At 61.4% G+C, this 19,938-nt stretch overlaps 1 protein-coding gene across 2 annotated transcripts in view; it reads right to left on the bottom strand.

Moving 5' to 3' along the window:
• Positions 1 to 19,938, bottom strand: part of SPTBN2 (spectrin beta, non-erythrocytic 2) — a 35,258-nt gene extending 15,320 nt beyond the window's left edge. The window contains exons 1-14 of one of the 2 annotated variants that reach the window (XM_058662751.1): positions 19,725 to 19,938; positions 13,464 to 13,641; positions 9,814 to 9,965; positions 9,235 to 9,408; positions 8,575 to 8,666; positions 8,411 to 8,491; positions 8,042 to 8,157; positions 5,676 to 5,788; positions 5,367 to 5,554; positions 3,311 to 3,428; positions 2,653 to 2,811; positions 2,207 to 2,509; positions 1,369 to 1,522; positions 106 to 976 (exon numbers count right to left, since the gene is read on the bottom strand). In XM_058662751.1, the coding sequence (XP_058518734.1) occupies positions 106 to 976; positions 1,369 to 1,522; positions 2,207 to 2,509; positions 2,653 to 2,811; positions 3,311 to 3,428; positions 5,367 to 5,554; positions 5,676 to 5,788; positions 8,042 to 8,157; positions 8,411 to 8,491; positions 8,575 to 8,666; positions 9,235 to 9,408; positions 9,814 to 9,965; positions 13,464 to 13,620 (2,678 nt within the window). In that variant the 5' untranslated portion in view covers positions 13,621 to 13,641; positions 19,725 to 19,938. Of the gene's footprint in view, positions 1 to 105; positions 977 to 1,368; positions 1,523 to 2,206; positions 2,510 to 2,652; positions 2,812 to 3,310; positions 3,429 to 5,366; positions 5,555 to 5,675; positions 5,789 to 8,041; positions 8,158 to 8,410; positions 8,492 to 8,574; positions 8,667 to 9,234; positions 9,409 to 9,813; positions 9,966 to 13,463; positions 13,642 to 19,101; positions 19,350 to 19,724 lie in introns of those variants that run through there. The other variant, XM_058662750.1, reaches the window with a different exon arrangement.

Raw genomic sequence — 19,938 nt, 5'->3', positions numbered from 1 at the left:
GGCATCAATCCCACAGCATGGCTTAGGGACTCTCAGCAAGGCAATTGCCCCAGGGATGCTGCCCCCGCCCCCGAGGCTGCCCCTATGGGGGCCTGCAGGCCCTACCTCTGCTGTACCACCTCCAGGTCCTCCAGGCGCTCCGGCAGGGCCAGCCCGTTCAGCCACTGCTCCTTCTCCTCCACCCAGAGCCCGCAGGCGCCAGCCTCACTGAGCATGGTGTACAACGCCAGGGCTGCCTCCAGGGCCCGGGCCCGCTCGCCTGCCTGGGTCTGCAGCTCCTCGTAATGCTGCTCCAGCGCGGGCACCCGGCCCTGCACCTCAGCCTCGTGGCTCAGGGTAGCTGGCAGGGCAGCGGCCTGCTCCTTCAGGGCCTCCAGGGTGGGCCTATGGCCTCGGATCTCCTCCTCCAGGGCGCGGTGCTGCCTGGCCAGGGCCTGTGTGGAGAACTCGTCGTGCCCCAGCTCGGGGCTGGACACCAGGCGCAGGGCATCCAGCAGCCAGGCCTCCATGTCGTTGGCATCGGCCTGGAACTGGTAGAGGCCGGCGGCCTGCGACAGCCGCTCGGCGCGCTCCTCGGCCAGGGCCTCCAGCCGCTCCCACTGCCCCTGGAGCTCCGCAGCGCGGCCCGCAGCCTGGCTGGCTCCTGGGTGGCCCTCGGCCACCAGCTGCCGGCCCTGCTCCAGGGTGAGCTTCAGGGGCCCCAGGCGCCCGCTCATCTCGCCTCGCAGGGCCGCGTGCTTGTTCAGCAGGCGGAGGACTCCAGTCAGGTCCCGGCCAGTGTCGGCCGAAGCCAAGAGGTGCTGCTGCTCCCGCACCCAGGCCTCGGCCTCGCCCACCTCCCACAGGAACCGCCAGAGGCGCCGGGACTCCTGCAGCCGGGCCCGGCGGGCGGCCGCCAGCTCGCACAGCGCCTCATAGCTCTGCTCCAGGGCGGCCACACGCTCCCGCACCAGCTGCGGATCACAGGGTCGGTACTCTGAAATGGTCACAAGCAGAGGAAGGCGTCGGTCACTCCCAGGCTCTTGTGGGCTAAGGAGATGATTAGTGCTCCTTGGATGGGCAGGAACAGGAAGTGGGGTTGTAGCTAAAAACACCTAGACTATTGGACTCATCTGTATCCAATCTCTTGCTAAATGAGGAGGCGGGGAGAGTATATAAGGAGAGGTAAACGAGCAATAAAGGGAGACTTCACAAGACTTCCACCATCACTCGTCTCCTGTCGGTGCTTCATCCCCAGACCCTCTCTGTGTCCACATTACTGGCTCTGCTGGCCGGAGCAGCAGGCCTTTTTAGCTGGCTCCAGCCATCACCCACCTGTCCCTCTACCTTCCCGCACTCTGGGGGACTCTCCTACCAGCCGGCCCTCACCTTTCCCTGGGTCGCAGAAGCGCAGGGCTGAGCCACTGACTGCACGCACTCGCTCGGCCTGCGCAGCAATGTCGGCTTCCACCAGCTCGTGCAGCTGCAGCAGGTCCTCCACGCCGGCCAGGTGCTTGCCCAGGTCCTGGGACTGCAGCCGACCCTGTGGGGCACAGCGAGGCTACCTGAGTGGCCCAGGTTGCCCCACCCCGGCTCACCCTGCTAGGCCAAGCAAGCATGCACACACTAACCTCCCCGCTTCCCTCTGAACATCTCCAGTGGTTCTCGCTGTGTCCCAGACGGGCACCTCGGAACACACACACACAGGTACACTCCAGCCTTCCTTTTGGCCCCTGGCTTCACTGCCCCTCCTTTCCAGTTTTCTCCCATTCTTCCCAGGATCACCTGACGCCTCCACGGCTCCAGCCCCAGCACCCTTCGGCGAGCCCTTCCCAGCTCTAGCCACACGTCCACCTTTTGCCTGGAAGACGGCAAGCCCAGCTATGCTCTGTGTTCCCACATGGGAAATCTATTCACTTAGCTGCCCAAGTGACCATGTGAAAAGCTTCACACAGGGCTGGGTTGATTCAGCCGAGCAGTTAAGACACTTGTCAGGACATACGTCACCCACACACAAGGACCCGGGTTCGATACCCAGCATCCTAACTCCAACTTTCTCAGGACTCACACTCTGAGAGGCAGTGAGGATGGCTCGAGCTGTTGAGTGCCCACCACCCACATGGAAGAAATGGACTGGCTTTGGCTCGGCATAGCTCCTAGCCACTGCAGGCATCTAGGGGCCACTTCAGAACAGGAACCTTCCTCCCCTCCACCCTGCCCGGCGTACCTTCATCTCCTCCATCCAGTCCATGAGGTAGACCAGGTCCTGAAGCACCTTGTGCAGCTCAAGGCTCAGCAGCAGCCGCTCCCGTCGGGCAGCCACCATCTCCCGCAGGAAGTCCCAGAGCCGCGCCACGTTGTGCTGCCGCGCGGCGATGCGTTTGATGTCGTGGTAGCGCTCTGCGGCCAGCTCCGCGGCCACGGCGTCCACTGCCTGTACCCGGCCACTGTAGGCCACGATGTCGGTCTCAATGGCCTCGTGCTTGCGCACTGCCGCCTCCACGGCCGCCAGCTCCAGCCCAAAGTTATCCTGGAGGCAGGGGGGACGGGAGAACGTGGGGGCAACGGGCACTGCTTCTTTCGCTCCTTCCCTCCCCCCGAGACCCGTGACCACTGTCCTCCCCGCCCTGGGGGCTCTCTGGCCACCCCTGCCTCTCCCCTCCACACCCTCACCTGCGATACGAGGCGCTGGTTCTCACTGAGCCATGTCTCTCGCATGGCGGCCTTGCGGTCGAAGCGGGCGGCCAGCTGCTCCAGCTTCTCCTGACGGATCAGCTCCGTACGCAGAGCCAGCTCACGCTCATGTTCCGCCTTCTCCAGCCGCTCCCAGGCCTGAGTGTGCCAGGGGGGCTGGGTCAGAGGCAGAGGGCTGGGGCAAGTAGGTGGGAGTCGGTGGGGATCGGGCCACAGGTGATTCCCACGATGCCCAGTCCGGGGGAGCCAGGAGGGCGGCCCATGTAATGTCTTTGTGGGCAACGAAGCAAAGGGAAGGGTGGGGGAGGAGGGCTGCCGGAGGTCACTGTCAGCCCCCTCTACCAGGGCCAGAGGGCACATGGATGACGAGAACTGTCAGATCGGCCTGCTGTGGTGGGACTGTGTGGGATTCATGACTTTTGTGACATCATTTGTGAATAGGACAGAAGCAAGGAAACGGGAGCTGGGGACCTCTTGGACCATGTACGAGACCTGGGGCGTAGTTTCCTCACATGTCTTTGTACGGGAAGTTGGTCAGAAGAGATGGGCTTATGTGCAAGCAGGGATGCAGGCGTCACGTGGGGCGGGAAGGCCTGGCGGAGGCCAGGCAGTCCGGGTGCAGGGGCCGCCCGCTCACCTTGTTGATGTCGGAGATGAGCCGGCCCTCGCGGGGCGCATACACCTTCTGGTTGTTGGCACGCAGCTTGCTCTGGATGGTGAACAGCAGCACTTCCAGGTTCCCTTTCTCGGTGAACCTGGGGGTCACGATCAGAGAGCATCTTCCGCGCGCTCCCCTCCTTCTCACAAAAGCTGCGCATGCTCTCAAAGTCCCACAGGACTTGTGGCCGCAGCTAGCCAGGTCCACCAGCTCAATGACCACAACTACAAAGTGGCAGGTGAGGATTCACCCTCCGGCTCTCAGATCCCAGATTCTTGGGTCTCTGTTGCCCACAGAGCCCTCTCCCATCTCCTGCCGCTTGGCTCGGCTTCTCAGAACCATCTTTCCAAGCCAGCAAAGACATTTCCTCGAGAGATTGCTGGACCCCTCTGACTAGTTATTTGTTTACAGACACCGTGTCGTAAACATCCTTGAAGCTACAGCTTTGTTTGAGGCCCGGAAGAGGGCTTTCTGAGACCAAGGGAAGCATCTCGAGTCCCTCCCTGGAATGGATCAGAAGAGGTGTCTTCTGGATTAACATTTGTTTCAGGGCTGGCGCCGTGGTGTAACAGGTTAATCCTCTGCCTGTGGTGAGAGCATCCCACATGGATGCAGGTTTGAGTCCCGGCTGCTCCACTTCTGATCTAACCCCCTGCTTGTGGCCTGGCTAGGCAGCAGAGGACGGCCCAAGCCCACAGGCCTCTGTACCTGCTTGGGAGACCTGCAAGAGGCTCTAGGTTCCTGGCTTCAGATCAGGCTAGCTCTGGCCACTGTGGCCATTTGGGAGCAAACCAGTAGGTGGAAGACCTCTCTTTCTTTCCTCTGTTGTAAACCTGCCTTTCTTTGTTTCTTTCTTTCTTTTAAGATTTATTTATTTTTATTGAAAGGCAGATATACAGAGAGGAGGAGAGACAGAGAGGAAGATCTTCCGTCCGATGATTCACTCCCCAAGCGGCTGCAACGGCTAGAGCTTAGCCGATCCAAAGCCAGGATCTAGGAACCTCTTCCTGGTCTCCCACGTGGGTGCAAAATCCCAAAGCTTTGGACCGTCCTTGACTGCCCTCCCAGGCTACAGGCAGGGACCTGGATGGGAACTGGAGCTGCTGGGATTAGAACTGGCGCCCATATGGGATCCTGGCATGTTCAAGGCGAGGACTTTAACCACTATGCTATCATGCCAGGCCCAAACCTGCCTTTCAAGTAAGAAGAAATCTTTAAAAGAAACGAAACAAACATGAGTTTGAAAGCTAAGATGAACTCTGACAGAACTCCATGAGCCAAAAATGCAAATGCCAGGAACAGGCGTCCCACAGTCTGCTGGGAATGAGGGGACTGGCACGGACCATGCCCAGGTATCAAGCCACTTACGACGCTCGGATGATTGGCCACACTATGCTGCTGACTCTGACCTGACCTGCTCTCAGGTCCAACCCCGCCAGGGGTATCTGGGAATCTGATGGCTCACAGACTCGGCACAGCCACAGCAGGCAGACTTGGCACAGCCAAAGCAGGCAGACTCGGCACAGCCACAGCGGGCAGGCTCGGCGCTGCCAGAGCAGGCACAGGCTCGGCACAGCCACAGCAGGCAGACTCGGCACAGCCAGAGCAGGCACAGGCTCGGCACAGCCAGAGCAGGCAGACTCGGCACAGCCAGAGCAGGCACAGGCTCGGCACAGCCAGAGCAGGCAGACTTGGCACAGCCAAAGCAGACAGGCTCGGTACAGCCAGAGCAGGCAGACTCGGCACAGCCAGAGCAGGCACAGGCTCGGCACAGCCAGAGCAGGCACAGATTTTTTTTTTTTTTTTTTTTAAGATGGCTGGCTGCTCGCTTTGCAAAGTTAAGGAGCAGCTCTGGTGTTGATCGTTCCCGGTGCTCAGAGCTGGGGGAGGGGAGCTCCCTCCACGCTGCCTGCACTTATGTGTTGCCAGATTTCCCTCCCACAGGGCTGCCCTAATTGAGGCTTGCCCTGGTGCGAGAGGCTCAGGGCGGGCATGCCCCAGCAAGGCGGGACCTTGGCAGGGGACGGGTACTTACTTAGGCGGCTTCTCCACAGTGCGGTAGGAATTGAAGGACTGCAGTTGGTTCTGGACACCGCTCAGGGAGTTGGCCAGCTGGCGGTCATTGAGGGTCACGATCGTCTGCTCGATCCACTGCAGCAACTCGGAGGCCAAGGACTCGTACTTCTCCACCAGGCGCTCGGCCTCCATGGCGTGGTCCAGCACCTGCGGGTCAGGAGGCCGGAACGTGCGTGTGTGTGTGTCTGGAGTCCCCGGCCCAGCCCCCTGCTGGAGGGGAGTGAGGCTCCTGCGCTGGGCTTCCTTCCTGTCCCGCCGGCAGGGGTACCTTGCCAATTCTTTTGCCTTCCACAGCCAGGGCCTTCATCTTGGAGAAGTAGTGGTAGTAGGTGGCCACATAGGTAATGATGGACTTCTCATCTGGTTGATCCACATTCACATCTAAGGAAAGGACCGCTGTGTCAGGCAGAAAGGTGCACCTGCCTGGCAGACGCCACCTGCCCCAAGCCTTGGGGGCAGGGGTGCAGTGGTTGGAGCACAACTTCACTTTCTTCCACAAAGCAGAGTGCAAGCCTGGAAGCCTGAGAGGGGCTCCCACCCAGGGCTCCCAAGTCAAAGCTAAGATTGGCTGAGAGAAAAGACAAGACCTGAAACGACATTCCCACTTGGGGCTGGAGCACAGGCTCAGGGACCCACGGACTAGAAACCCAGGGTCGATGCCAGGGCAGGGACATGGCAAGGGATGGACTGAGAGCAACAGGCCCAGCGGGGAGAGAGATTGGAGCCACGCACGGTCATGGCCATCTCTGACTTCAGTCCCTGAGGTTGGCCATGGGCCACCCACAGAGGTGAGAGCCATTCAAGCCAAGTGGGCTTCCCCCATGCTGCCCAGGTGGCTGACTACAAAGTGAGAACCCTGGCTCTCTTAGGCTACTTTACAGCATTTGGAAGGGAGACTTGCCCACTCCTGAAAGCACATAGGCAGGCAGGAGCCGCTGAATCGATCCCAGAAAGTTCTAGAAGGTTCTAAAACGCCCCCTCAGGTTCATTTCTGTACCACACATAACCACGAGGCTTCTGGAATGCTCCTTCTACCTCTAGTTAGTTGAGACTTGTTGCTCTGCAACTCAAGAGGCACAGGAGATGGGGGCTACTAATGGGGTGGAAAATGGGGAGGCTGGAAGCAGGATGCGGATCCATGACCCTCCCTCCTCCCCACTTCTGCCTGCCCTGAGGTAGTTCTCTGCTTTGCCAGCGAGGCAGCCAAGGACATGTGTTCTGGGGATTTTGAATCTTGGGTCCACCAGCTTGGGTAAGTTGGCTGATCTTCAGGAGCTCCCCCTACCCCAATTCCCCGACCTTCTCTCCCATTAACAGGATAGTAATGGTACCGCTTTTGAAGGGGGCGTTGTGAGGACTGCAATAGTTAAAGCATGTCAGGTACAAAAAGCCAGAGCCTGGTACCTGTTGCTGAACTGTGGGCATTAAGGCCAGTTCTCAGTGGAGACCTCAAGGTCAGGCAGCCCCACTCAGATCCCCAGGGGCCCTTAGCCACCACGAAGACCACTCCTCGCCCTGCAGAGAGGAGGTGGCTGGGTTCCACACTACAGACCTACACGCCACTGGCCTAACCTAACTCACGGCCTGGGGTGAGGGTATACGGGGGTGTCAGAGGGTCTTCTAGCCATGAATATTCTTCCTCCAGCCTTTTTGAAGAAAAAATAAATAAATAAAAGGAGACCTAGTTTTCATCACCTGAAGGTCACCTTACAAAATGTAGACTCCAGTACACACAGTGCTTTCAGTGCATTCGTAAGCCTGTAAGCCCTCGCCACTCTCTCATTCTGCACCATCTCCTTGCCCCCTTCTCCCTCAGAGGAGCCTTGGCCTGGCAGCCCCCCACAGCCGCTCCCTCAGGGTCCTCTCTCTGCCCGCCCTGGCAGCCTCCCGCAGCCGCTCCCATCTCTCAGGCCGGCCTGGCAGCCCCCTGCAGCCGCTCCCCTGGGGTCCTCTCTCTGCCCGCCCTGGCAGCCCCCCGCAGCTGCTCCCTCAGGGTCATCTCTCTGCCCGCCCAGGCAGCCCCCCACAGCCGCTCCCCTGGGGTCCTCTCTCTGCCCGCCCAGGCAGCCCCCCGCAGCCGCTCCCCTCTCTCAGGCCGGCCTGGCAGCCCTCCGCAGCCGCTCCCCTGGGGTCCTCTCTCTGCCCGCCCTGGCAGCCTACCGCAGCCGCTCCCCTGGGGTCCTCTCTCTGCCCGCCCTGGCAGCCCCCCGCAGCTGCTCCCTCAGGGTCCTCTCTCTGCCCGCCCTGGCAGCCTCCCGCAGCCGCTCCCATCTCTCAGGCCGGCCTGGCAGCCCCCCGCAGCCGCTCCCCTGGGGTCCTCTCTCTGCCCGCCCTGGCAGCCCCCCGCAGCTGCTCCCTCAGGGTCATCTCTCTGCCCGCCCAGGCAGCCCCCCGCAGCCGCTCCCCTGGGGTCCTCTCTCTGCCCGCCCAGGCAGCCCCCCGCAGCCGCTCCCCTCTCTCAGGCCGGCCTGGCAGCCCCCCGCAGCCGCTCCCCTGGGGTCCTCTCTCGGGCCAGCCTGGCAGCCCCCGACAGTCAGCCGCTCCTCCGGGGTCCTCTCTCGGGCCCAGGGCCCGGCCTGGCAGTTCCCGGCAGCCGCTTCCCTGCCGGTCCCCAACCCTGCAGCCTGGCCCTACCTTCAGGGTCAAGCAGCTTGGTCAGCCCCAGCTCCTTCTCGGCCAGATTGAAGGCATTCTGTAGGTTGTAGTGTGCATTACACTTCTTCAGGGACTCAAAATCCAGCAGGTCTGGCCTGGGCAAGGGAAGCGCCAACAGGTATCAAGAGCACGTGAGGGCCTCAAGAGGGAAAGTGAACCTGCTGCCGCGTCACTGCACCCCAACTCCGACTGCTGCTCCTCGCAATGCCCTATACCACACCCTGGCTTCCCACCCCAGGTCCTCCATGCCAGGCCCCGGCTGGTGGCTCACGCCCTGCAGCTGGGTGGTGGCGAGAGTGGCAAGGAACCCAGCTCATCCCTAGGGTGTCACAAAACACATCGACTCACCGGTGCTTATGTACAATGGCATTGAAGGCCAGGCCGTCCCTCCAGCTTGTGGTGAAGTTGTGCACGTTGACGTTGGGATAGCTACATGCACAGCACAGAGGACCAACAGTGAATGCACCCTGCTGGAGGCTGCCCACCCTCCCCTCCTGGCCAGGCCCCCTCACCCTGCAGTCTTCATCTGGCACCAGAGCAGCAGGGCGTCCTTGGCCGACTTCTTCTCCTTGTTGTCCTCTGTCTCCACACTGATGTCCTGGATCTGGGCAGCGGGGAGGGGGCAAGCAAGGGCCTCAGCCTCGGCAGCCATCAGAACAACTCAGAGATCAAGGGCAGGAAAGCCCAGGTAAGAGACGCGCCTTGGGAAATCACTGCAACTTGGGCTAGTGACTGGTCCCCAGGGATGGGGGCTGTGGAGCCAGAACGGTGAGGGGAAGGCGCCAGTTCTTTCAAGTGGTGAGGGGGCATGTGCTGCCAGCTGCCTGGCTCAGGTGAGGCCCACAGGCTATGGCTGACTGGAGCCGAGGCATTCCTCTGGGGAGGGAGGCTATCCGGAGCATGGCTGGTATTGGGGGGCAGTTGGGAGGGAACAGGTGGCAGGGGTGTGGCTGTTCTTCCGAGAGAGGCTAGCCGAGTCAGTGGACTCGGTTTATGGAGCCTGTGGTCCTTGTGGGCCATCCTGCAGGGGCAGGAAGCATGCAGGGAGGCCGGCCTGGACATCTGACAGTGCCCACATCCTTGTAGGACTAGGAGGAAGGGGCGGGGAGCAGCTCCTTAGGCTGCCCTGCAGCCACCTGTGTTTGGCATGGGGTCCACCAGGTTGCTGGTACCTGGAAGCGGAGGATGATGGTCCAGACAAGCCCCAGGGTCAGCCGGTGGTTCCCGTCGACGATGTCATGCGAGCCCATGTTCTCCAGATGCACCTTCTGCTCCTTCAGGAACTGCAGCGCCTTGTCCACATTCTCCAGGCAGTGGATCCGCATACGGCCCTTGGTGGGTTTTGGCTGGGCAGAGGGCACAGCGACATGGGGTGTGGGTCTCCTGCTCCCTGGGTGCACCTGCCGCAAGGCCTTCCCCCAGCTATCCCCTCCTTCCTCCGGTCTTCAAGGGCTGGGCCAAAGTTTGCCCAGCCAAAGCCGTGAGGTTACAGATGCGGCCTTGGGCCGATTAAGATTCCCAAGGGAATTAATCACACCCAGAGTGGATGGGAACAGAAAGGTTTTCAATGAGACCACTGTTCCCAGGGGGCCACGAAGCCGGGTGCCTATGCAAAGCCTCCTGCAAGGACTCATTGCCCCTCTCTCTGTGGCCTGATGGCCACAGTCCTGCCCTGCCCCGCTTACCACCCCGACCAGGGCTCACCAGTGTCTCCCCTGTGGCCTGATGCCCCCACCCCGACCAGGGCTCACCAGTGTCTCCCCCGAGAGCACCTCGAGGAGCCTCAGGAGGTTGCGCCCATCCCGGAGGTCACTGTACAGATCTCCCACCCGGCAGGTCACCCGGGCCAGGTGCGAGTTCACCCACTTGGTAAAGGTTTTCTTCTGCACGGCTTCGCGCTCATCTGCGGGGAGGGACATGAGGCCGTTTATTCCCTCCTTCAGTACAACCTGGTTGGGGGGTAAGCGGGGCAGGGCAGGACTGTGGAAGCGGAGGGTGTCCTGAGGGACAAGAAGTGAAGTCTGTGGAAGCGGAGGGTGTCCTGAGAGACAAGAAGGAAAATCCATCACTGATTTAAGAAACACAAACATGGGAGTGAGCTGGTAAGCCAGATGAGGAAGAAGAAGGAGGGACGGAAGAGGCAGGTGGCTCTATTTCAGGGCTGGGTTCAAGCAGGTGGATGCAGGGTGGGGGCAGCCCCAGGACACAGACATCCCAGAGAGTCAGGGGGTGGGCATGCTGGGCAGCGGGGAGCCCAGGCTGGATGGTGGGAGAGAACTAGAGCAGCCAGGTCCCTCAGAGAAACACCCACAGAGAGAAGGAAATGCCCCCCACCGGGCACGAGACCTTCTGCTGGGTCCTCACGGAGGAACAGGCTGGGGCAAGGAACCGGCCCAGGGGGCTTCAGTCTAGGTAGCAGACCAGGGAGAGACTCACCCCTTCACCCCACATTCCTGGGCGCCTCACCCAGAACATCCGGCCCCACGCCCATGCCTGCCTCACCTCTGGCCAGCGTACCTGTGCCAGGCCTGGGCCCTAACCACTGTGTGGGATGCTTGGAGCACCTGCAGGGGCCCAGGGCGCTCTAGGCCTCTGCTTTGGAGATAGGGGGTGGCCTGAAGGCCGTACCAGCCTGGAGCCTCAGCAGTGACTGGGCTCAGAGAAGTACTGCTTACTCCAGGCACACCCACCCAATGAGGTCATTGAGGCACACAGGTCGGGTAAAAGGGGAGGTTGGGGGAAATGTTGAAAAAGTTCCAAGACAAGTACTAGCTACAAGGTCTAACATCAGTACAAATCCACGACACCTCCCCTCTCCACACAGATACGCTTGCACAAACACGCTGGGGTCCCTGGCCCTCTGGTGCCCCTCCACGCACCCGGTGGGAATCTGGGGCAGCCACCTCTCCCGGTCTCGTGCGGATTCAACCTCTTGCCTTTTGCCCTCAGTGCGGGGTATGTGGGCCCCTAGGCTAGCCCTTGCCAGTCCGCTCTCCCATATCCCCCGGACTCCCTGCGGTCGGAGCTCACCCTGAAGCTGCTTGAAGCGGCCCTCCAGCACGCTGGCGTACTGAGCCGGGTCGATGAAGGCGGCCGGCGACAGCGGGAGGCCCCCGGGGTTATGGGCCCCTTCCACAGCGTCGTAGTAAAACTCGCTGGCCCCGTTCAGGCCGTGCCCGGGTACCCTGCTTACTCCGCTCCCATGCATGGTGCCCGCCGCGGTCTCTTACAGCGCCCGGCGCCCCGAGGGCATGCTCCCAGCGCCCTGGCCAGCGGTCCTGTCCTCCTCCCCGCTGGAACCCCGGGGCCCGCCCGAGAGGCGTTCAACCCGGCGCAGAGGGTTCGAGAAAAGGTGGGAGTTTCTAGGAGCGAGGTGGGAAAGGAGTTACGGGCCGTGCGGGCTCCGGAGGCGACTGAGCGCCGCGCACCTGGCGGCGGCGAGGGGAGACGGAGGCGGCTCCAGACAAACAGGTCGGACGGCGCGGGGGAGGGGTGGGAGGCGGAGCCCGGCTGGGGCCGGGCCAGGCCCTGCGGGGGCGGAGGGGGATCCGCCGCGCCCCAGACCCGCCCTTCAGGCCCCGAGCTGCCCCCCAACCCACGACGGGGTCCCAGGCTGGCTCCCCGCTGCCGCGGGTCTGCAGGCGGGTCATTGGGTTTTTGAATCCCAGCTTGGAAAGCAAAGAGCACGAAGCCAGGAAGGAAAGCTGCTTGCCCTTCCCAGCGGCAGTGCCAGGTGCCCGGCGAGGCGTTGACTTCTGGTCCCTCATCCAGAAACTAGGGTTCTATTTGTCACCATTACCTCCAGGGCCAGCCCCTTCACTGCTCCTGGGCCAGGCCAGCCCTAGCTGGCAGGTGTACCCCACTGCCGGCGGCAGGGGGTGGGGGGATGAGGAGGGGAGGGGTAGATTCCCTTCCCGTCTCCCCAGGCGCTCTGGCTTCTGGTCATTTGTAGCCTACACGTGCCCCTCCCCCATCTTCATTCTTTCAGCATTTATTTGGCATCTACTTGTGCCAAAGCACAGATCAGGGTTGGGCAAAGCCCAACCAGCAATGCCTTTCAGGGGGCACAGGTTAGGGCTGGAGAGAAACAAGGAACCCAGCAGAGAATGGCACTGTGTGTGCTCAGGAAAGCTGACAGTCCTGGGTGTCATGTTACGTGGGTACTGAGTGAAAGTCCTGAGTGACAGGTGTCACGTGGACACAGAGTGACCGTCCTGAGTGACAGGTGTCACATGGACACTCAGTGACAGTCCTGGGTGGCAGGTGTCACGTGGACACACAGTGACCGTCCTGAGTGACAAGTGTCACATGGACACTCAGTGACAGTCCTGGGTGGCAGGTGTCACATGGACACACAGTGACTATCCTGGGTGACAGGTGTCACGTGGACAGAGTGACCGTCCTGGGTGACAGGTGTTCTGTGGACACAGATAAGCTGGCCTGATGAACAAGTCCTTTCCAAAAATCCCAAGATTTGGACAGTTTGTCTAGAATGCCTAGCGTGCCTTGTCCAGGGACTGGGGAAGCTGTGTTTGTGGTGTTTGTGAAACTTCCTGTGCCAAGCATGGAGCCAATCTTCCCTGGGGACCACCTGCCCCCAGGCAGCAGCCCCACCTCTCAGGTGGCAGTGGCCAGAGCCTCTTCCCACGATTCAGCAGAGGGCTGGTAGCAATGCCAAGGGTGGGATGGAGAAGGGCGGCCAGGCAGGGTGGGTGGCCTTTGGCTGTGTGCGTGACTCAGCCCCACGCCAGCCCAGCGGTGGTGTCAGGTGGCAGGCACACTCTGGTTGCCAAGACAACACCTCCCCCTGCTGAACACGGAAGGCACGCTGGGCTGGAAGGGTTTGTTTATACTCGCCCTGGCTGGAGGGGAGGGCGAAGGCGGGGCAGGGCCAGGCCGGGTAGGTGCTGAGGCAAGCTGGCCAAGGGCAAGCCCGGTTGGCTGTGGACCGTGGCGGTGACGGGCAGAGAGAACCTGCTTCAGGGAACAGGTACACAGAATAATGAGAGCCACGGGCAGCAGGTGGAAGGAACAGGCTGGGGAGGGAGAACAGGTGTGGGAAATGATGGGAAATCCAGGGAGACACAACACAGGCAGGGTGGGGTGGGGACAGAAAGTGACAGCAAAAGTGCAGAAGGATGAACTTGACTCCCAGGCCTGGGACAGGAGGAGGAAGCTGTTCCAAGCAGTGGAGAGGGCCCGAGGATGAGCACAGCTGGCTGCTCTGGGCTGCAAGGGGAAGGCAGCTAGAGAACAGGAAGTAGACTCTGGGGCCTTGTTTGGTGGGGTGCTCTGGGTCTGCCTGGGTGGAGGGTGCCAGCTTAGGAAGCAGAGATTCTTGCATACAACGTCCCAGAAGCCCCCTCCTGCCCTCCCCACCGCTGGCCTTCTCTGACCTCACCTGCCAGGGCTTTAATACGGGACCGCTCGAAGAGGCGGGCAGAGCTGCTGTCATTGTCCCAGTCGGTGTCCGGCAGGTCCCAGCGGTTGTTGATGTCACTGTACTGGCCCTGGATCTCCAAGCTGTCGAAGTCTGTGGGCGACAGAGTGCTGCTCATGGTGGGGACGACTTCCTGCTCCTGGAAGAAGACATGGCCAGTGGGTGAGAGCCACCCCTGGGGGCCTTCTCCCTTCCTGCCCTGGGGCCGCTCCACTCCCCGGAGGCAAGGGCTGAGGATGGCAGTGTTGGGTCACAGCCATGGAGCGGGTGGGGAGGGGTCGCTCAGACCACAGAGGGACAGGACAGGGCCCACGCATGCACCAGCTGACAGCGGCACTGGCTTCGAGAAATGTGAGCAGTAGATGCAACGGGCTCCAGGCAGAGCCCCCCCCAGTCCGCCTGGGACATCTTCCTGCACCCCGTGGTCGATCTGAGCTGAAAAGGCCCAGGTTCAGAGAGCAATTCTGCCCCAGCAAGACAGACCGGTGCGCTGTTTGGCAAGGATGGGTCAGGTGAACAGTTTGAAAGAGCATCCAGCCCCGTTCTATTACTCCTGGAGCACCCTTAGCAAGCAAGTCAAGTCAGTGATGATGGGTGTGCCTGCATTTTACACGCGTCACCGCATCACAGGGTCAGGCCAGGTCCACTGCTGGTACAGGAGGAAGCTGCCCCGCACTGTTGAGGTTCCTGGCTCAGGACCAAGCAGCCAGCTACAGGAGGGCCACTGGGGGATACTGTGTGAACCACGCAGCCCTGTTCAGGGTCCTGACCTCCCAGGATCTCTTAAGGGCTTCCCAGGGAGGAAACAACAACACCTGCCACTCCCTGTAGGGCCTGGGGCTGGTAAGTTCTGCCTCCTGCCTGCCTGCCAGCACCATCTAGAAAGTCTGACTTATGCAAACACACTGTGTGTCCTCAAAACCAACACTCAGGTTCATGGCTGTGATTGTTTTTGTCCTTCCCCCTTCAGTGCCCAATGTTCTTATGTAATTCAGCAGCCACTCAAGGCAATGGTGGCATATGTATGTAGAGGGGGCATGTTCTGTAACTTTCACTGGGCCCCAGTTCCATACCCCTTACTTTTCTAGAAGTTTCTAAACCCTGCACACCACTTTCCAGGGCCCAGGCTGAAATCTTGCTCGTCTGTGACTCTGCAGAGAGAGGAGGGTATGGGCATGCTTCATTTTCTCCTGTGGTTTGGGGGAGGAGGAGGGCATGATGGGAGGCGAGTCCTAGCGAAGCGCGGCAGGTACATTCCCATGGGCACACGCGGGCGGAACTCGGCCTCTGTCATTAACTGGTTCTGCCAAGCTGCACCTGACCCACTAGGAGAGCAGGGTGGCTCGCCCCTTCCCTGCCTCCCAAAGAGAAACAGTGCAGGAGGGCTCCCCCTCCCCGCGGGAGAAGGGCAAGGTCAAAGATTCCAGACTCCGGGCCTAGCATTCCCTGTTTCCACCAAGGCCTTGCATTCCTTTCCTGTCCAAAATCCATCACTTCCCTCCAACAGATTCCCCTGGATCTGTTCTGTCAATATTTATATAAAAATAAATTCGAGGGCAGAGTTGACTCACCCTGAGCAAAGAGCACTGAGGGAAGAGGCACAGGCTGAACGGGGACAGTCACCCATGCCCTCGGCTGCTGGGCAGGCAAGGCGTCCGCCCCTTGGGCCCCATTTTCATCCCGTGTCGCTGGGCCCTGCCGATGAGGGCTTCCCAGCCAGCGTCCATGCTCACACTCAGCTCCAGGACCAACACTGCCAGGACCCAAACCTTCCCTGCTGACATTCAGTGCCCCCCGACCTTCCATGCCCCCCAGGGTCGTACCCCACTCCAGGAGTCTTTCTCCGGCGGAGAAGCCACTCATGGGCTCAGGAGACTTTCGGCCAGGCCTGTGCTTCTCATGTGGCCACAGTCCCTCCATGCCTGATCACCTTCTGCCCAAACGATTGCATCAATTTCAGCAACCTGTTTGCAGCATCTTCCATCCCTGCCCCAAAGCTTCATTCGCTACACAGAAGACAAACCTCAGGAAGTCAAGCATGTGATGCTGCTGATAAACTGGCTCAGCTCTCCCCCGCCCCACCTCCCAGAAGCAACTCAGGACCTCATACATGTGTCCTGCCTGCGGCTTCTTCATGGGTCTCCCAAGGGATCCAGGCCAGGGACCCAGACCCTCCAGGGCTATCGGGCCGTGGATCTGTGGTTCTGATGAGTCTGGGGAAATAGCATGGAGCTGCAACCTGCTCTTTCCCCACAGAAAAGTCCAGCTGCTTCCGTATTCCTCGTCAGGTTGGCACAGTGGCTCAATTGGGTAATCCTCTACCTGCAAGTACCCACATCCTGTATGGGCAACGTTTCTAGTCCAGGCTGCTCCACTTCCCATTCAGCTCCCTGCTTATGGCTTGGGAAAGCAGCAGAGGATGGTCCAAAGCCTGGGGCTCCTGCAACTGTATGGGAGGTCCTGAAGAAGCTCCTGGCTCCGTATTGGCTCAACTCTGGCTGTTGCGACCATTTGGGGAGTGAACCAGCAGATGGAAAATCTGTCTCTCCTTCTCTCTGTAAATCTGCCTTTCTGATAAAAATAGATAAATCTTAAAAATCCTTCTTGTCAAATCAAGTTGGAGATGATATACACACACTTTGCTCTTTCTGTGCAGGGGGCACCCAGGAAGGCCCTGCTGCCTTTAGGTCGCCAAGGCCCAGGGGCCACCAGCGTGTGTGGGGTTATTACTTTCCACCCCTTTGCACATTGCCTTGTAGCTCGAAGCTCTCCCTGCCAACCCCGTCTGTGTGCCTCCAAGCTCTGACATCCTGGCCCTGTGGCCTATGCTATGGCCTCGTGGCTCCCACACTTGCCTACATGGATCCTGTTTGTTTCTTTAGCCATGCATTCTCTGCCTCTGGCCCTGCGTCTCCATGTCCTGCCGGGTTCTGCTCCCCATCCTTCTGACCCCGTCAGAGCCTCCTCCGGCTCACTTGTTTCCCTCCTTGAAGGATTCCTGAACTCTGGCCCACACAGGCCTGCACAGCAGCTAATCCAGATTAGTTTCAGCAGGACCTCCTAGTCTTAGCTGCTAACAGCCTCCCTCCCGCCCCCCACCAGGAGCTGACATCATTCAGGCCAGAGAATGCCAGCTCCTGCCAGCTGTGTGCGCTCTCCAGGGAGAACCTGCCAGAACCAGCGCTCCAGGCGCTCCAGGCGGGGCCTCCAGGGCAGCCGCCCCCTGCCTCCGGTGGTGCGCACAGCTGGAACAGCGATCCCGGAGAGGTAGGCTTGTTCCCTGATTCCTCCTCTCACCACATCCTGCTCCAGAGGTATTCCTTGCCTCCCCTGGCTCCCACAACCCAGAGCCGGCCAGCTATCGCTGCTGCCTGCTGCCGCAGATCGCCCTGGAATCCAGGCAGCTGTTTAAGGTGTCCCTGCGCTCGCTCTGCTTTTAACTCCTTGAGTTCCACGCCTATGGCCGACTCCTCTGTCTTTTCTGCATACGAGGTGTTCAATAATGAGACAGACCACACGCGTCCACTTTGGAGTAAGTCTCCTTAAAGGGGTCTGGGAAATACTTCTGCCCCACACTTCCAGCAGGACTTTGGTGGGGGGGGTCTAGGTGCATGTCCCCAGGTAGTCTCCAACTTGTTCTAGCTGGAGTGCAGGACTGCTAAGAACCCAGGTTCCCACGCTCTGCCCCCAGAGTTTTCTCAATCTGGCAGATGGGGGCGGCGCGCGGACCTGGGAATGTGTATGTCTTTTTAAAGGATGGCTCCAAAGGCTGGGAATGACACCTGAGTTGCCTCCTTACACGGATGGTAGGAACCCAGTCACTGAACCGGCACTGCTGGCTACCTCACAGCGTCTGCTTTGGTGGGAGCTGGAGTTGGCTGCCTTAGCCAGGAATAGAACTGCTCCCTCCCTCCCAGGGCACTGTGACGTGGATGGGACGTAGGTATCCTAACCACTAGCCTAAACAACCACTTGCACCGTGTTTCTAGCCCATTCCCTCGCACAACCCGAGCTGAGGTCAGCGACAGCAGGTGAAATGGGCTGAGGGAGCTCAGAGGGCCAAGAACAGCAGTGAGTAGGAGCGCACCCACGCTCACCTCGCTGCCTGCTGAGGCTAAAGTCAAGTACAGCTTCCCTGCTGAGGGAACCTCGAGTGAGGAGAGAGGGGAAAAGAAACGGAGTGGGCTCGGAAACTAACGGAACAGACAGAGCGGGTGCCCTGACACCAGGAGTCACAGATGCCACGGGGGAGGAGGAGGAGGAGGAGGGGCTGGAGCAGCTGTGGGCGGGCAGCAGGATAAGAAACCGGGACTTCGGCAAAGTAAAAATCATGTGGATTTAAAGAATAAATGCATGTGTCGGCAGAGGGAAAAAAAACACAGATAAGCTCAGGGCTTCCAGGTCACAGGGTAGCCATGCAGCAGCACCCCCACCCACTGCCCAGGGACATCCCTCCCACCCTGGCCATGAATTCAGGAACTGGACTGCAGGTGGCACTGAATTTGGGGGGGTGAGGAACAGAATTAGACAAATCTCTCCTTGGCACCTCCCTCCAGAAGCCTGGGCTTGCATCGGTTTCTCCAAGGGATACAGCTGAGCTCCATCTTAGCTCCCTCTGAAGACGCGGGATGTTGTCACGCACTTCAAGCCAAACGCAGAGACTTGGGACTCTAGCTGCCCTCTTCACCTCCAAGGAAAACTGGCGTTTTCCTGCCCAGTTGACTCTCCTGCCCATGGCCGAGGCAAAAACTGGCGTCTCTCCGGCCCACGGCCGAGGCTGCATAGCAGCCTAACATGGGGGTAAGCCCACATCTGGGACTCGCACGGGGCCTTGTCCTGGAGGGGTTAACGAGGTGAAGTGGCTTCCCAGCCCAAGCGCGCGTGTCGCCCACCCGGCCCGGAGGTCCAGCTGGCTAGCCCCGCGTGGGCGGATCTGTGGGCATGTAAACAGCTGACACTCCCGCCTCCCCACTGCCTGAAGGGTCCTGGCTCCCCCTGTCAGTGCGGCTGTCACCACGGCCAACCATGTCCTCGCCTCCCACACACGGCCTGGGAACAGGAAGGAGAGTGTGGAGCGTGGAAGCCGTCCCCTCCACAGACAGCTCCCCGCCACCCCCGCAGCCTTCCACGGGCGCAGCTCAGAGCGGGGAACCGAGAGCTCGCAGACGCCGGCAGACACGGCCCCCGAACGCGTGCGTCTGCAGCTCGGGAGCCGGCGACCGCCGGAGCAGCCTCGGAGGCGCTGTCAGCCCCATTCGGAGCCCAGTCGAGCCCGACTCCTTCACGCGCCCGTCAGCAGCGCCCAACTCTTCCAGACTCTTCTCTCGGCCCCGGCAGGGCTCGCGTCTTCCCCCGCCCCCGCCCCGGCCACGCGCCCCCGCGCCGCGCTCACGCCGGGACCTGAGTTGCCGGCACACCAAGGGACCTGGGGGCAGAGCTAGGGCCGGCCACCGCAGCCTCCCTCCCGGCTCCCCCTTTCTCCCTGACCCCCGGCTCCGGCCGGCCGGGACCTCGACCCGACCCGGCCGTCCGCACGCGGCTGCACAAAGCGCGCCGCCCCGCCGGCCGGGACAAAGCGGGCGGGGGCGCCGGCACCTACCTGGGTGCGGAGCGCCGGGCGAGGGGCGCGGGGCTGGGGCGCACCGGCTGTCGGGCGCCCTCAGACCGGCCGCGACAGCCGGTTGCAGGCGGCGAGCGGCGGGCGGGCTCCGTCACGGGGCGTGAGCGGCGCGGGGGGCGCGCGGGAGCCGGCGGCGGCAGGGCGCGTGGCGGCGGCGCGCGGGCGCGAGCGGCGGGATTGCGGCGCCGCCAAGGAGGACAATAGCCTCCCCCTGCCGCAGGCCGCCGGCTCCCGCGGGAGGCCCGGGACCATCTGGACCCGCGGCCCCGCGGGGCTCGGGGCGGGGCCCGAGTCACCCCCTCCTTTCCTCCCTCCCCGCCCGGCGCCATGGCAACCGCGGCCCCTCTCGGTTCTGCCCGTGCGGCTCCCCGGCCTGGGTCGTTGACCTTCCCCGAGGCGGTACGCGTTGGCCGCCGGCTCTCCATCCCTGTCCTTGCCGCGCGGACACCCTTCTTCCGGACCGGGTTCTCCTGGCTTCGGCCGCCGGCCCCACGGCGTACAGTGGGTGCGTGGGGGGTGCTGTGCGTGGACACCGCTGCGTAGACGCCGCACCTTTGTCCCTAATTCCCTCATTTCCCCGGGTCGCGCAATCCTTCACTCACCGGTGAGAAGTAGATCCTGAGATTCGGCCTCGGGGGCGGGAAGTGGGGTCCCTTTTTTCAAATTTTCCTCTTGGGCCACCTCCAGGCCATCCCCTCTCTAGGCATGTTTCTCCTCCGCCTGCTTTCTCTCGCGTCCGCCTTCGGGCAGGTGGGCCGGCTCGCCTTCCCGAAGCCTCTCCATGGTGCGCGTTGGAGATGGGCCGCCTCACAAGTC

The sequence above is a fragment of the Ochotona princeps genome, chromosome 4 (genome assembly GCF_030435755.1).
Source record: "Ochotona princeps isolate mOchPri1 chromosome 4, mOchPri1.hap1, whole genome shotgun sequence".
Lineage (NCBI taxonomy): Eukaryota > Metazoa > Chordata > Mammalia > Lagomorpha > Ochotonidae > Ochotona > Ochotona princeps.
Note: the sequence above shows the minus strand (reverse complement) of the source record. Positions and strands in the feature narration are given on the sequence as shown.